The sequence below is a fragment of the Gouania willdenowi genome, chromosome 16 (assembly GCF_900634775.1).
Source record: "Gouania willdenowi chromosome 16, fGouWil2.1, whole genome shotgun sequence".
In the NCBI taxonomy this organism is placed as follows: Eukaryota; Metazoa; Chordata; class Actinopteri; order Blenniiformes; family Gobiesocidae; genus Gouania; species Gouania willdenowi.
In genome coordinates, this window is record NC_041059.1 from 7,865,270 (window position 1) to 7,879,784 (window position 14,515).

Sequence of the window (14,515 nt, forward strand, 5' to 3'; positions counted from 1 at the left end):
CCCTTTGTGTGTTTGTTGCTTTGTGTCTGATTAGCGCTGACACACACACGACAGTCAGCGGGATTACAGGTTACGTTCATAAATTTTAAACAACGCGGGTCGACTTTTGCAGAGTGAGACCCAAAAATGACAAAATGGTTTAAATCCAGTTAAAATCCTTGATCATCATCATCATCCTCGCTGTAAAGCGTGACAGAGTTAGATGCGTTGGAGATATGAGGAAATAACCCGGCCGCAGAGCATCCTGCTTTAATACAGAGGTATGTTTGCACTAAAACAGAACTATTGGCTTCCATAATACACAGTTTTAAATATACATTGTTTAAAGCGACCTGAGCTGAGCCTCATTAAAATATGTGTGGGAACAGTTTCTGGTCCATCTTCATCCGCATATGACAGCTTGTTTCACTGTGTAGTGGATCAAACTGTGACATAGTATGAAAATAGTAAAATCACTGTGACCAACGTGGACAGAAGTCTCCGTCTGTCAGAGTTTTAATTAATCACGCAGCAGCAGCTGAGTGATCACAGCTGCTGCTGCTGCGCAACGCACGAGTCCGTGTAACTAAGTCCATATTTATAGAGCAATATAATGTTTCACCTTATCGGAGCGCTGCACTTATTCCAGGCTTAGAGGTGCGTATGAGGAAAAGGAGTTACGCACACCGCAGAATGCGCTTAAAGCCTGATTTAAGTGGGAACGCCCACATTTCAGGGCTGCTGAAACAGTGCGAGAATAAAGCCCTATGTTATGTATGGTGACCATATTTTGATTTCCAAAAAAGAGGACACTTTGGCCGACCTCGACATACTCAAAGCACTCAACGTTTTCTTGAATCTACCATGTAACGGCAAAATATAACATAGCAGATAAATAAGTTGTTCTTGTCCATAAGGTTTAATCTGTCCTTGAAAAATCTCATGTAAACCTTCTTAAAATCTCTCAATTATTGAAACAATGACAAAGATCTCCTCCTAGAAATTAAAACTACAGGCGTACAGAACATTAAATAATCATTAAATATAGACTTCAATAAATAACTGTGACCTTCACTTCCTATAGGTTAAGTTGGAGGTTTTATCATCCAGGAGGGTTTTCGCGCTGACATTTTAATTAAATCCAACAGTAATGATTCCGTCACGTTTGGGTAAAATTACTGTAATGACATGATGTAAATAGCAACTCCTTAGTTTACAGAAATTGGTGGTATTTCTCTGATAGAGCAAATATTACCGAAGTTACGGTCGTTTAAATGAATGTGTTCCCCTTGATGCGTTCAAGGTCTCAGGGAAACCCAGACGTATGGTTACCCTATTTTATGGGTTCTTGGAACGAACACTGAAAAAAGACTGTCAATGAAGTTGCATTTTGTTAATTTATTTATTTTTATCTTTATTTTGTTTTATATCATTTGCACTGATTATTGACTGTGTGTGTGACTTGCTCTTAGATTTCCTGAGGGAGGACACCTCGGTGGGAACAAGTTTTCTGCGAGCAGCTGCACACGATGATGACCAAGGCAGCAATTCGGCCATCACCTACTCACTGTCCAATCAGAGACCAGCTTACCTGCACATTAATCCCAGCACCGGGTGGATTTATGTCAACCATCCTATTTCGCAGGTTAGAAATGCTCTTCAGCACTAAAAAAGACCTCAGATTCTACTTTACTGTGACTATGTTTTTTCACAGTTTTCTTTATTTTTTTGATGATTTGGGAAATCTGAGGACAAACCTCAACAATCTGGAAAACTTTGATTGCTAAACAAGAGATCACATAAGGTTCTTAAATTTTTATAATTCCGAATGGATTCCTGCTCTCTATAGACCTATCGATCAAATCAAAAACGTACCAGAAAAGAAAGGCAAGGCAAACATATTTGTATAGCGCATTTCCTAACACAAGGCTATTCAATGTGCTTTAAATGATTAAAAAGTGCATTTAGCAGTTTTAAAATCAACAACATTGAAATCAGCAGAAAAAAAATTAAATGAACAATAACATGAATAAAAATCTCTCTCAGTCATACGCAGTAGAGAAAAAAAGTGCCTTTAACTCTGATTTAAAAATAATAACATTGGATGCTGACTTCAGCTCTACTGGCAGTTTGTTCCACTTATTTGCAGCATAACAACTAAAAGCAGCATCACCATGTTTGCTGGGAACTCTGGGCTCCACTATCTGGCCTGTGTCCATAGATCTGAGAGTCCTGCTAAATGTCATTGGTTTTTTTGAAAAACCTCTTGAACTTTCCTCTTGTAACCCCCACTGTAGACCTCAAAGATAAACCAGCAGATTGTTGCGTCAGATGGAGGAAACAGAAGCAGCTCAGTAGACCTTACTGTCATCATCACTAACGTCCACAACCAGCCTCCACAGTGGGAACAGTCGGAGTACTGGGTCACCGTGCCAGAAAACACAGTCCGGGATGCCAAGATAGTGGTGAGTTTGTGACGCAGACTTGGATCTCCATGATGTTTACATTAGAACTAGAATATAAATAGAGCAACAGTCGGGAGCCTCTATGCATTGCCACAAATTACACATTTGCCTTTGTAGTCTGTTCAAAACTTGAAAACATGTCCACGGCCACCCCTCCCTAAACTCAGAGCTCTGTGGGTAGGGCATCATGTTCCATGGGGTTGGGGGTCACATTTTGTTTGCGCACATGCACAATGCATGCGCTGCACTCATTAAAGTGCACTAACCTACTCGTCTAAGGAAAATAAGCACGCCTTAACTAGTTACAGAAACAAAAAATCCTGATAAATTGGGAAAAGTGTCACTGACTGAGGCTTTCTATTGGCTGCTCAATCCAAAATGAAACATGACAACCAATGAAAACTTAGGTTTTTATTCTTTTGTTTTTGTTTAGTTCTATTTGTGACTCAGATTTGTTTTTGTTATTTCAATTTGAAGTTATTTCTGCTTCATATTTATATTTATTGAGCCCAGTTCTGCTGGAGATTTATTCCTGTTAAAAGGGAGTTTTTTTTCTCCCTACTGTAGTTGATACCTGTTCATATGGATTAGTTATTTTATTCTGAAGAATTTTATATTTTGATCGAGATGACTATTGTTGTAATTTGCGCTATATAACCAAAAAGTTGAATAGAATTATTTATCTTTTAATAATTGATTATGTTTTCATAGAGCCAAACTACTGTATCTATACTTACAGACAGTACATCAGTTAATACTAATAAGGGTTGTCAAGGTAAATGCATGTTGTTATACGATCATTTTGTACCGATGATAGATAGCAGGGCCCAAGGATCCAAACTAGCTTAGCACTATACTGCCCATACAGGTTTTAAAATTGTATTCCACCCACGCAAAAAGGACATCTTTAAGTGAGTATAAACAACAAGAATTTTGCCTTAAAGGAAACCTTTTCCTGTTTTTCATTCTGATTCACATAATAGCTCAAGATCTAAAAAGGAACAGGGTTGAAGTGGTGTGAAGGAGCAGAGAGGAAATATTCAAACCAAACAGCAGTAGAAGTTTATTTTTGTATTTATTTTACATCAATCATACTTGTTCAAATCACCCTTAAAAAAGCTGCAATCCCTTTCCTTTAATATCGGCCCTCCCTCCCCATGCATCTTCAATTCACTTTCTCTTCCACTATTCCTGTGTCAGCACATTTGAATGGGTACAGCCAGCCAGTTTCTGCAGAGCTAACAACAAACCTGCCCTGAGTCTGTCTCACCTGACACACACATACACACACACACACACACACACACACGGAGGGTGAGCTTGTATACCGCAGGTGATTTTGTCATCTTTTGATCCTTCAGTCCTAATTTGCTCTTTTCCTAAGCCACTGATTTAGAAGGTGGGGGAGTTCTTACCCTCCAGCTGCGCAATTTCATGGAGGTTAGTCAGTTTTCAAATAGATGCAGTGAGTGAGTGTGTGAGGGTGTGCGCGTGGGAAAACCTACGTGAGTTGCTGTCGCTCCCCCCCCCCCATCTCTGTTGAAACGAGAGAGGAAATGATGGAGATGGAGATGATGATGGTGATTGGGAGGTTGTCCCACCCACTGCTCCATCTGTCAGACATGATTGAGGGGAGGGAGAAAATTACACCTGCTGTCAGAGCGTCACAATGGACTCTCATCACCTCGGAAAAAAGACGTTTAATTACTGTGTTTAACTGACAGAGGCTGCGTGATGGAGGGAGAATGGTGAGAGGTGGAGGAGTGGAACGTGGGAGCTGGAGAGAGGTAAACGACTAGAAGATTAATACTAGATGTAACCTATTACGAGAGGTTGGGAATTTAAAAAAGCCACAGAAGCATCAGGAAAGGGTTGGAGCATCTGCAAGAGTGTGAGAGAATCTATCATCTACTGTATCTATCCACCCACCCACCTACCCACCTACCTATCTATGTATCTATGGTAGTGGTTCCCAACCTTTCTTGTCTTGTGAACCCCTTGAGCCTTTTTGTCATACCATGAGTACCCCCTCACTCATACGTGTTCATGATTCTCCAAAAGTAGAACATAATACAACTGAATATTCAACGCAAGTCATTTTATTTCATTTTCTTAAATTGAACAATTAATATTCAGGCATTGTCTTATTAAACTCAAATTAAACTTCAAATGATGTTTCCTTCAAGTGATTATCGTAAACGTTTTAATACTAATATATTACGATTATATTGTTATTAAAGAAAAATACTAAAGTTGAAAAGAGAAAAAAAAATTTAAAAAATTAAAATAAGTCATAAATAAATAAATACAAAACAAATAATTAACCTGCCTGTGTTAATATAACTTTAATGACATTTGCCAAAAAAGGAGCTTCTTTTAATATGTCCCCTTTAAACAGGCATTTAAACTTTAAAAACAAGTCATAGTGCACACGTACCATTTTATTGACGCACTTGTGAAATGACTGAGAATATTTTTATTATCTTGGAAATAAATTCTTAATTTTTCCATGTACCTCCTGCAATATCCTCACGTACCCCTAGGAGTACGCGTACCCCTGGTTGGGAAACACTGATCTGTGGTATCTATCTACGTATCTATCTCTCTATGTTAGAGAGAGTTAGGACGATACACTGAGTTCACGATACGATAGACCAGTGGTTCCCAAACTGAGGGCTTGCCCCCTAGAGGAGACGTGAAAATTGGGGAGCCCAACAATGAGCATGAAAAAAATCGTTCGAGTTCTTATTGTATTTGGCAACTGAAAATTGCCGAATACATTGTAATTGTAGGAGTTCTTATTTTTCTTCCACAACTTGCTTTGTCCTAGAACTCCTTCTTGGCTTTTAATGCAGCACTGATGACACGTATGTCATCTCATAGGGGCAATGTCGAGGATGTGCAGTCGACCTCTTTAGGAGCCAAAATGTCAAGATCAAGGTTATGTCAAGTGTCAAAACCAAAATTTTCTATATCTTTACGAATATTTAGCATTAATTTAATTGGACCAAAGCTGTACAACCTACCAGTAAAAAGATTGTGACGTCACAAAAAAATATTTATATTTTTCCCGATAACTTGGCCACAAATTGAGATACAGTGCTCAGACTGGTACCATTGAACAACATTTCCTTTCAATGTGTGACCTTAACTTTAGCTTAAGGTCATATTTAAGATCAAGGTCAGTCTTCTGTTATTCCTGCATTATTACTTTCAATTTAATTAGTAAAAAGAACAAACTTGTCAACAAATCCGAGATACAGGTTGTCATTTTTGCCAATTTTTTTAATTTTCTATTGCCAAAAACATATTCGCCTTGTGAATACAGGTCTTGCCTAGTTATTACTGTTCCCAAATATGTGATTGCTGATTTTATCCTAATTTTATGGGTTTGCAAGAAGAATAGTGATGATTGTTTTCCTTTTTCAATAAAGGTTACATTTTTTTACCCATTTTGTCAAAATTTTGTTTTGATGGGTGGGCCCTGAACATTTTTCGTTTTATCAAACAGGGGCGCCACAGAAAGAGTTTGGGAACCACTGCGATAGATGATATTGGGCTTGCGATAACGGTACAATATTTTTAAGGAAGAAAAAATTGCTGTAGGAAAAATCATACTGTCGCCCTTTCCAGGGTGTGCCCAAGCCTAACGCCCAATGAGAGCTGGAGATAGGCACCAGCAGACCCATGCGACCCTGAAATAAGGAGCAATCAGGTCAGAAAAAAATGGATGGATGGAAAATAAGCATGCTTTTATTTGACCTTAACTGAACGTATTACCATAATTATTATTCTTACTTACTTTTCAACTCAATAGGAATATGAAAAAACAAAAACAACATCTGGTGTTTAGTAGATTGAGTGGATTTCTTTCTATTTGACACCCGCGGCGATACTGCTAGTACACTCAACAATACATTTTGTGACGTTTTAATATCGCAATATTTTGGTGCGCAATATATCATTCCACCTTATTCAGCAGCTGTTTGTCATTCTGGAAGTTGAAGTCAAACAGGATTTTAGCTTTGTTCTTCTCAATCATTATAGTACTTCCAGTCCATAGTGGGTACAGATGTTCCTGCCCTAGCCTGTTTCCCAAACACTTGGTTTTGAATGACATTCCCATGTCCTTTAGTATCCAGAGCAAATCTTCTTGATGATCTGACTGAGGCGGGGGTTGGACTTGTGCGGTCGGCTTTGAGGTGGCCCCAAGGGTTGTGTTAGCCAACTTGTTGCCCTGGTTACCAGACCATGATGCGCACCTTGTAAAACTAGGCTGACGACGACGTCCAAGCAGGATTTTCTCTTCAACTATTGTAATCGCTCATATCCAAGCTAAGCAGATGTCGCATTAGGAACTCTGCCTAACAAACCTTAGTGAACGCTGTCTGCTCAGGTTGACTTGGGTGGTCGCAGCTTGTACAATGTTTGTCGCACTATTTTATCCTTACACAGAATAAGCTAAGATGTATTATTTCCCATTATTGACACGCGTAAAAAAAATCATTCCGAATGCTGCCTCTGCCTTCTAATCCTTTTCCTCTTCCTCCTCCTCATCCTCTCTCCTTCGTCCCTTCTGCTGTGTTAATTGCGGTGAGGAGGAGCTGCTGTTTTAAATTTAGCAGTGTTAATAAAGTCTGTTAATCACATTTGTAACGAAGTAGAGTGAGCGCGACTGACGCTGCAGAGGTGGGAGTTTGTTTTTAACGTACATGCATGTGTATCTGTGTGTGTGCGAGACAGATTGTGTGCATGTGTTTGTATTTTTGTGAGCTCATTTTTAACAAGGTTTCATCACAGTCGTATGTTGGAGTGCGGATGTATAGAAACTCTATTAAAAGGTGTTGGATTTTTTCATCAGCTTTTCTGAGCAAAGTTTGCATAATCCTGGCAAATAGGATTATATTTGATGAGTGCAAGGCGACTACTACACAGTAAATTATTGTATGCAAAATGCAGAAAAGATACAGTGACCGTGGGCTGTTTCTGACTTTAAGGCTTCATTGTTATCTTTCCTTTTTAAACTTGTATTTTATCTGAACAATCGTAAATAAATGAGTCTTTACCTATTGTTTTTCATTTTTTAAACAAAATATATAATGAAAACTTCATTTTACCCCATTTTCAATACTTTAAAATGATGTTAGTAGTGTCTTAATTCAAATTGATTGCTGTTATTTACTTCCAAGCCACAGTTATATTTGGCTATCATTACAGTAATTGTGAAAGAGCACATACAGTATTGGTCAGGTCAGCTGTTTTTTTTTCTTATTGCATTAATCTGTGACCAAAAATAGCTTTTGTGTATGTAAGTTTGTGCATGTGTATGTAATGACAAAATGCTCTCGCTTTATTTTTCAATAAAAACTATAATTCTTCATTGTAGCTATTTGAACTTCAATTATTGAGAAATAAGCACATATCTTATGAATCTCTTATGAAGCTAGAATCTAAGTAAGGAGATGTTACTTTGTGTGCTTCAAATGAACCGTAGATGGACTTAAACTCTGCAAAGCCTGAACCATCAATTTCAAATTCAAACTTACTTTGATCTCTGGACATGATTCCACGTGTGCAGATCAAAGCGATCAGCAGACGCCTCTGAAGAAGACTCGCAGAGTTGTCTGACTAAATGAAACCTTAACATATTTTTCAAAGAGAAGTCAAAAAGAACTTGCTGGAATCATTACGTGGACTTCAGGGAAACATCAAAGCGATCAGCAGACGCCTCTGAAGAAGACTGGCAGTTGACAGTCAAAACATGTCAGGAGATCAAAGTAAATTTCTTGAAAAATAGTTGTTTGAATAAATGAAACCTTGACCTGTTTTTTACATTTAGATATAGTACTATGCATATAAAGTCCATAGATAACATGTATTACAATAAAATGGTATGAAGGCTATCTAAGCATTTTTTCACTTAACCCCAAAGATCAACGCACACTCTGGCTGCTGTGCCGTTCACATGCACATGTGGCACCAGCTGACTGAGATCTCCTGCCACTTCTCCACAGGCGTGAAGTCTGTGTGACTTCAGCACACTGCATCGATGTCTAATGAGATGATTTCTCATTAGCTCTGATTTCGCTCGCTCCGCGGTCTCGGCCCACTGCAAGGCTTAGCCGCTCAGTCAGCCCCAGCGTGTCCTGACATGACTCATCACCTGGAAAGATACAAGAAACCTGTTAGTTATGGACTTTCATAGCAGTTATTGATACTTGAACATTTTTAGATAAAGCTGTAATCATATTACATTTTTATTTGGTGTGTTGTAATTCAACTTTAAACCCTGTCTGGAAAGGTGGGTGTTTTGAGGAATCTGTGAGGTCTTTCCAACATGCTCATAATCTGGTAAAAACATACAAGTAAAGTGTCTTTGAGCCTCTTGGATCACAGGGAAACAGAAAGCTGAAAGGGTTTTGATGTTTAAAGTGGGTGGACACTGTTTCTCACTCAGGGGAAATGTGTTACCTTTGCTTATTGACAGCGACCTTTTTTCTGTTGTTCGCTAAGAGATTCCTCTTGTTTCCCATATTTGCACGAAGCTCATCTCAGCTGTGTTCGCTGGAACAATGGAGTTGGAACTGTTCATTTCACGACTATACTTTCAATACTTTTACTACTCCTTTTTGTTTGTTATTTGAGGGTTAGAGAATGAGGCGAGACGATCATGTAAACTGACCTTTTCAATCATATGTTGCCCATCCATACATTTACCTCCACCCCTCTTTTATACGCCCCAATAGCAAATGCTTTAGATAGGGTAACCATGCATCCAGTTTTACTCAGACATGTCCTCTTTTCACGTCTTGTCCGGGGATTTTTTTACAAATTAATGAAATTGTTCGGGTTTCTCAGGGACCTTGAACTCATCTCGGGGAAATGCTAATACTTCCTCTATTGGAGAAATTCCACCAGTTTCTCAAAGCTAAGATGTTGCTCTTTAAAGCCAATATGGTTTATTACAGTATTTTTACTCACACGTGACAGAATCATTAAAGATGCCGCTTTGTTTTGACAAAATCATCACACACTAGGAAAAGAGAAAGATCAAAGTTCGAGAGAAAGATTAAAAGAGACCAAACTGTGGTGGATTTAATTATATATGTAATGATTATTTACTGTTCTATAAGTTTTGAGAGTTTTGTTATAGTTTTAATGTCTAGGAGGAGATATTTCTCATATTGTTTCAAAGATTGAGAGATTTTAACACGGTATATATTAAATTTAAATTATTATTTTTTATTCTTTTCACTTGTCTGCTCATGCTGTCAAAGGTCAACACTACAAGAAGTGCAATCATTATGAGACAGCAATGCATGTTTTGTTATTGCAATAAAATAAATTGATTTATTTTATAGCTTAATTGTGACCATCACCAGCCCTCCCTTAGGAAGGATAAGAAACCTTTTATTACAGGGAGGATATAAAAAGGGAGAGCAGTGTTACACCTAGGTGGAGGGGGAGGGGAAAGGGAGCAGGGAGGAGAAACTCAAGGTAGGAAATAGAAAGGGTGGGGAAGAATAGATTATTTTACAGTGAGATTGAGATGTGAAGTTGTAGAGTTGTAGTATATTAAATTTTTCAAGGACAGATTGTTAAAATGCATAATTAAGTTGATTGTATTGAGTCACCACTGGTTTCTTTTTTTTTTTAGGTCTTTGTTATAAAGAGAGAATTGTGTTTTTAAACCTTATTGACAATAACTTTTTATTATATTGTATTTTGCCATTTCAAGGAAGATTCAATAAAACGTTGAGTACTTTGAGTATGCCGAGGTCAACCCAAGTGTTTCCTTTTTTTTGAAATTCAAACTATGATCACCCTACTTTACATGCGCAGTGGTTTACACCTTGAAGTCTTCACAAGTTCGTTGTAGGGCTAACAGAAAGAAGCAGCAAGTCCTACATGTTTGTAGACTACTGCAAGAAACTGTAGAACTCTGAGAAAACCCAACCATCCTCATTTCAAATGCATAACTATACTAGATTTGACCAGAAACAGATACCAGCTAGCTTAAACCAAGATCTCCTTCCTGTAAAACACAAAGTTACACATCGAGTCACCAGGAAATCCTAGATGTTGTCATGACACTGGACATGTCAAGTTCACCACTTATCTTTAAATTGAAGTTTAAAACTGAAGCTCAATAAGTAGCATTTACTGTGTTAAGGGATCATAGCATGACTAGGTTTGCAGGCTTCTTTCGTGTGTTGAGAAAGACTCTTGTAGCCTTCTAGATTTTCCTGTGGATGAAGTGGCATCACTCAACCGTGGAATAATGTGATCTCTCCTGAGCAAGGTTAGGAGACACTGGCTTTAATAGCTCCCTTTCACACACACACACACGCACGTGTCAACAAATTCAAAATGATACAACAGGAGTTCTACTATGATCATGCTATATTTTCGCTGAAGAAAATGGACGAATTATGTTAAAGAAATAATTTTGGGAATAAAGTCTGTGGTTTTTAGTTTGTCTGTAATATGGAGATTCTTCTCTTGTTAATGAGGTATTTATTTGTGAACTTTTTGTCCACTTCCACTCATAGGCCCCTATTTTTGACAGCACGGTCCACCCAGAGGTCAAGCTATTCAATCAATTAAGTTGTAGACAGAAAATGTGTTCTCCTTGAAGGACTTTTGAGCTTTCTTTTGGGCCCACTTAATACAGCTGGATGAAACTCCCTTGTTATTAATGGCCGCGAATCAGTAAGACAAACCTGCCTGACAGGAGAGGTGGAAAGGACGCTGGCTAGTGTGGTCCTCAGTAAGTAGCTCATTCAGACCAGGAACAGGCTGTGCACCTGAGTTACGTTAATTCAATTCAACTTTATTTATATAGCGCAAAATACAACAAAGTCATCTCAAAGCACTGAACAAAATATAAAGTCCATAGTAAAAAAGAAGAAAGAACCCAACAAGATCCGTTAGTAAAAAGCTATTCACAGGTTCCATTTCCTCACATTGATATCTCACGATCAAAAGAAAGCCCAATTTACTGTCACAACTGGCTCAGGTTCATTACAAATGCAAAAGGGGAATTGCCAGCAAACAACATTTGTTTAGCATAATAACTAAAAGACAAACACAAAGAAGGCAAGAAGTGACGGCAGTCTGAAGCCAGGAATGACAGTTACTGAGCTGATGGTCTTCACCAGCTTTATAGATGTAGCTCCGCCCCACTCACACCTGAGAGCAATGATCAATCAGCCCTGCGGGGAGAGACCCAGAGGAGATACACGTGACACACACACACAAACACAACAACACATATTTAGGGGTGTCACATTACACTTCTCTGAAGTGGTTTGATGAAGCACAGTTTTTAAGTAATTTTGGTAAAATAACATATTTATATATTTGATATGTGGATTGACCTTTACAGAGTTTCAAATGTAAATAAAGAGTTGTCACCTGAATTTTTTTTGTTTTCTTTTTTCTTCTACATTTTTTTTCCCCTTTTTTCTCTTTTTTTCACCTCAACACTACATGAAGTGCAATCTTTTCGTGACAGATATGCATGTTTTATTATTGCAATTAAATAAATAATATTTTTTTGCATATTACAAAAGATAAATTAAAAATAGATCACTTGAATAAATTGTTTCAAAGTCCATTACAATTGACTTTATCTTTCCTATCAAAAGGTTTAACTTCACTCAGACACTTTCTCACAATATTGACATGTGAATTATTAAAAATTTAGCCTAAAAAGCAAAGTCAGGATTTTTTTTTGGTTGTAGGGCCCCTAGATGTTGCATCGCTGATGCAGAAGACACATATCTATCTGCAGCTGTTTTACATGTAACAAGTCGGATTGATCTGTGGGCATAAAGACGCAATAATCTGCACTGAACTGTTTACTTTAACATTTATTTTTATTGATCATCCTTCTTTAGACCATCAAGGCGACGTCTCCACTCGGCGATCCTCGGGTGACCTACAACCTGGAGGAGGGTCAGGTGCCTGAGACCAACATGCCAGTGCGGTTTTACATCAAACCGAACCGGGCTGACGGCTCGGCTTCCATTCTGGTGGCAGAGAACCTCGACTTTGAGACCACGCGCTTCTTCATGCTGAGGGTGCGGGTGCAGAACGTTGCTGCAGTGCCACTCGCCTCCTTCACCACTGTTTACGTCAATGTGACAGGTGAGATGGGAGGGTGTGGATTTGGTAACTTTGAGTATATGTGGTTTAAAAACAACCTTTCAGGAACATGTGTTACTTAACAGGTTCAGGATAATGATCAGTTACACAACAGATAAGAGAAGTATGGAATGTGAAGGAAAATGGTTCCTAATGTACAAAAATTTTATTAATATTAAAGCTGCAAGCAGCTTTGAATGAACCCTCGCAACCATACGCATGTCGGGAAGTGGCAGAAATTTTAACGTGCTGAGACGTAGCTGACCATTTTCAAAGATTATATCACAAACTTTCCTGCAACGTTCTGTGCAAATATAATGCCTATGACTTCCTTTTACCAATAGGTGGCGCTATGGCTATGAATGACGGTTGGGTTACGCCATAACTCATTTTTTTGGCAAACTCTTAGTAACTACCATAAGCGTAGAACATCATCCAGGTGAACAGGCTGCTAAGAGGAATATTTCAATCTATAAAGATTCAACTTTACTGTCAAGATTGTTTTATAACACAACCAAATAACCATGTATGTTTAAAACAAAAATGTGAATGTGTGAAGTACTAACCCTAACCCTAACCCTGATCTGGGTAGCAGTACTAACCCAGATCAGGGAAATCCTCAGTGTACTGAAGTAAAAGTTCTTCATGACATCACTCTCTACATTGATGATGTCAGAATTTTGCAGAAGTCCTAATATATGCTCAAATTTGATGCTCAAGTTTTTGAACATGTTTAGGCCCTCAAAAATGCAATCACTGGTTGTAATAATAATAATAATAATAATACAATAGGGTGCTACGCACCGTTGTGCTTGGGCGCCAAATATGTCATAAAAACGTATTCTTTTCTTTGGAATTAAAAACTAAAGATAAAAAATTTCCATGAAGATGAAAAAGAAACAAAAAAATTAAAGAAAATATACAAAAACATTACATGAAAAGGTACATCAAGACACATTTTCATTACGATTGGTGACTAAGTTGCTTCTATCTTGCTCCCGGTAGTCGCAATAAAACATCACCCACCACTGGTGACCAGCAAAGGTAAAAAACCTACTCATAATGAGTAAGTGCAGGGAAACGATGAGGAAACAGTAATTAGGTGAAGAGAAGGAAAACTGCTGTGAGTGGTGACGTGTAGGTCCACAACACCTCGTTCTATCAGTGACTTCCTTTCCAATAAACGTCTGTGAACAGGATCAGAAAAAGAAGTGAAGAAAACACCTTCCTGACTGATGGGCTTTGAACAAGCCCACATCGGAGGCTTTAATTGGCTTATGGAGGGTAAAAGAAAGATGGCAGGCTGTTATATGGACTCCTCAAGATGTGTGGAGGATATTTGATAAGTCAGGTTTTTAGATGAATAATTAAAATAACATAATTATCAATACTTATAATAGCTTTTATTCAAAATGAAAAAATCTCAAAGAGACACATTTTAAAAATCAATTTTTAATGCAGCCAAATCAGGTTTTAAAAGAGCTTTAATACAATTATTAGTTAAAAGCTTTGATTTTTTCTTTTAAAACTATACTTTAATGGGCACTGTTTTTAATCCCTATTCCGATGTTCACTAAAGACCACAGACCAACTGATAACTCATAGTTAAATGATCTTGTCCTGTTTTTTTACCTTTTGTTTTGTTTACTACATTGGTAATACAAAATACAAAACATTTTTGTCATGGTTTCTGTACATTACATTTTTCTAAGTGACAATATCGAGACGACTAATGAAAAAATGAAACGAAAACACAACGATGATGTCAGAATTCTACATAAGTTCCACAGTGATGATGTAATCAGTCCAAGCTGGGAGCCAATACAATTTTCAAGGGGGCGCTATTGAGTCATTTTTGCCATTCACAAGTGAAATTCTAACAAAATATCAAATTTTCATGAGTTTTTGAATGTGTTTAGGCC

At 37.9% G+C, this 14,515-nt stretch overlaps 1 protein-coding gene across 1 annotated transcript in view; it reads left to right on the forward strand.

Moving 5' to 3' along the window:
- Positions 1-14,515, forward strand: part of LOC114478434 (neural-cadherin) — a 159,028-nt gene that overhangs the window by 93,499 nt on the left and 51,014 nt on the right. Inside the window, 3 exon segments of the mRNA XM_074783833.1 lie at positions 1,452-1,624; positions 2,277-2,444; positions 12,347-12,596. Of these exon segments, the coding sequence (XP_074639934.1) occupies positions 1,452-1,624; positions 2,277-2,444; positions 12,347-12,596 (591 nt within the window).